General features: G+C 48.7%; 1 protein-coding gene across 1 annotated transcript in view; it reads right to left on the reverse strand.

Moving 5' to 3' along the window:
• TBC1D9 (TBC1 domain family member 9) overlaps nucleotides 1-850 on the reverse strand; it is a 112,027-nt gene that overhangs the window by 34,986 nt on the left and 76,191 nt on the right. Inside the window, exon 8 of the mRNA XM_004712141.2 lies at nucleotides 373-579. Coding sequence (XP_004712198.2) covers nucleotides 373-579 — 207 coding nt within the window. The remainder of the gene's footprint in view (nucleotides 1-372; nucleotides 580-850) is intronic.

Below are 850 nucleotides of genomic sequence, written 5' to 3' on the forward strand. Positions count from 1 at the left end.
GTCTTGCTCTATACGGAAGACATGCTGACAAATCAGAGCTTCACATTTCAATGTTTTTGTTTAATAGAGGTTTATCTGATTGGATAGCAATGCTTTCTGATTCCCCTTCCTATGAGAACCAGATTCTGTTGCTAGGCAACCAGGGCAAATGAAAATAAGGGTCCTTCCTATGATCTCACGCAAACTCTATGAGATTCCAAAGGGTCCGGGGAGCTTGCTGTGACATCAAGGAATGTGGTTTGTGTTGGCAAGGCTGCAATCTTAGAGAGCAAACAAATGCCTAAGGAAGGGAACACTCTGGGGCAGCATAACACGACCAGCCAGGGATGCCCTTGGGGTGACAGTCCCCGGCCACAGAACTTCTCCACAGACCTCATCATCTGAACTGTTGTAGCTTCCGGCAAACTCTTTGTCGGAGTATATTTTGGACGTCGTCTGTTGCAGGAAGTCAGAGATCCTCTGCACTAAGAAGTCTCTGTCTTTTAAATTGGCGAAGAGGAAGGTCATTCTGTTCCTCGTGCTGATGGACAGGGGGCTGGGGAGCACACTGGAGCTATCCGCCTTTTCCACAATGGTCACCTGGAAAGACACGAAACAAAGCACATCACTTGCCCGGACCGTGCCCAACCGGTCCACAGAGCAGCACTAGAGAGGGACTTTCACAGTTCATTAAGACGTCCTGCAGGTCACTGCCGACGAGCTGATCAACCAGTTCTAACGAATCAAGCGGGAGGGTATACCAGAAACCGGAATCATCTGGCCAGTTCTAAATTGAGAGTGGTATTTGCTCCCAAAGAGACTTTGGGCAACACTTTTGGTTTACATAGAGCAGTGCTTCTACCCCTCCCTC

This window comes from Echinops telfairi, unplaced genomic scaffold (genome assembly GCF_000313985.2).
Source record: "Echinops telfairi isolate 266 unplaced genomic scaffold, ASM31398v2 ScPeMD7_2186;HRSCAF=2738, whole genome shotgun sequence".
Lineage (NCBI taxonomy): Eukaryota > Metazoa > Chordata > Mammalia > Afrosoricida > Tenrecidae > Echinops > Echinops telfairi.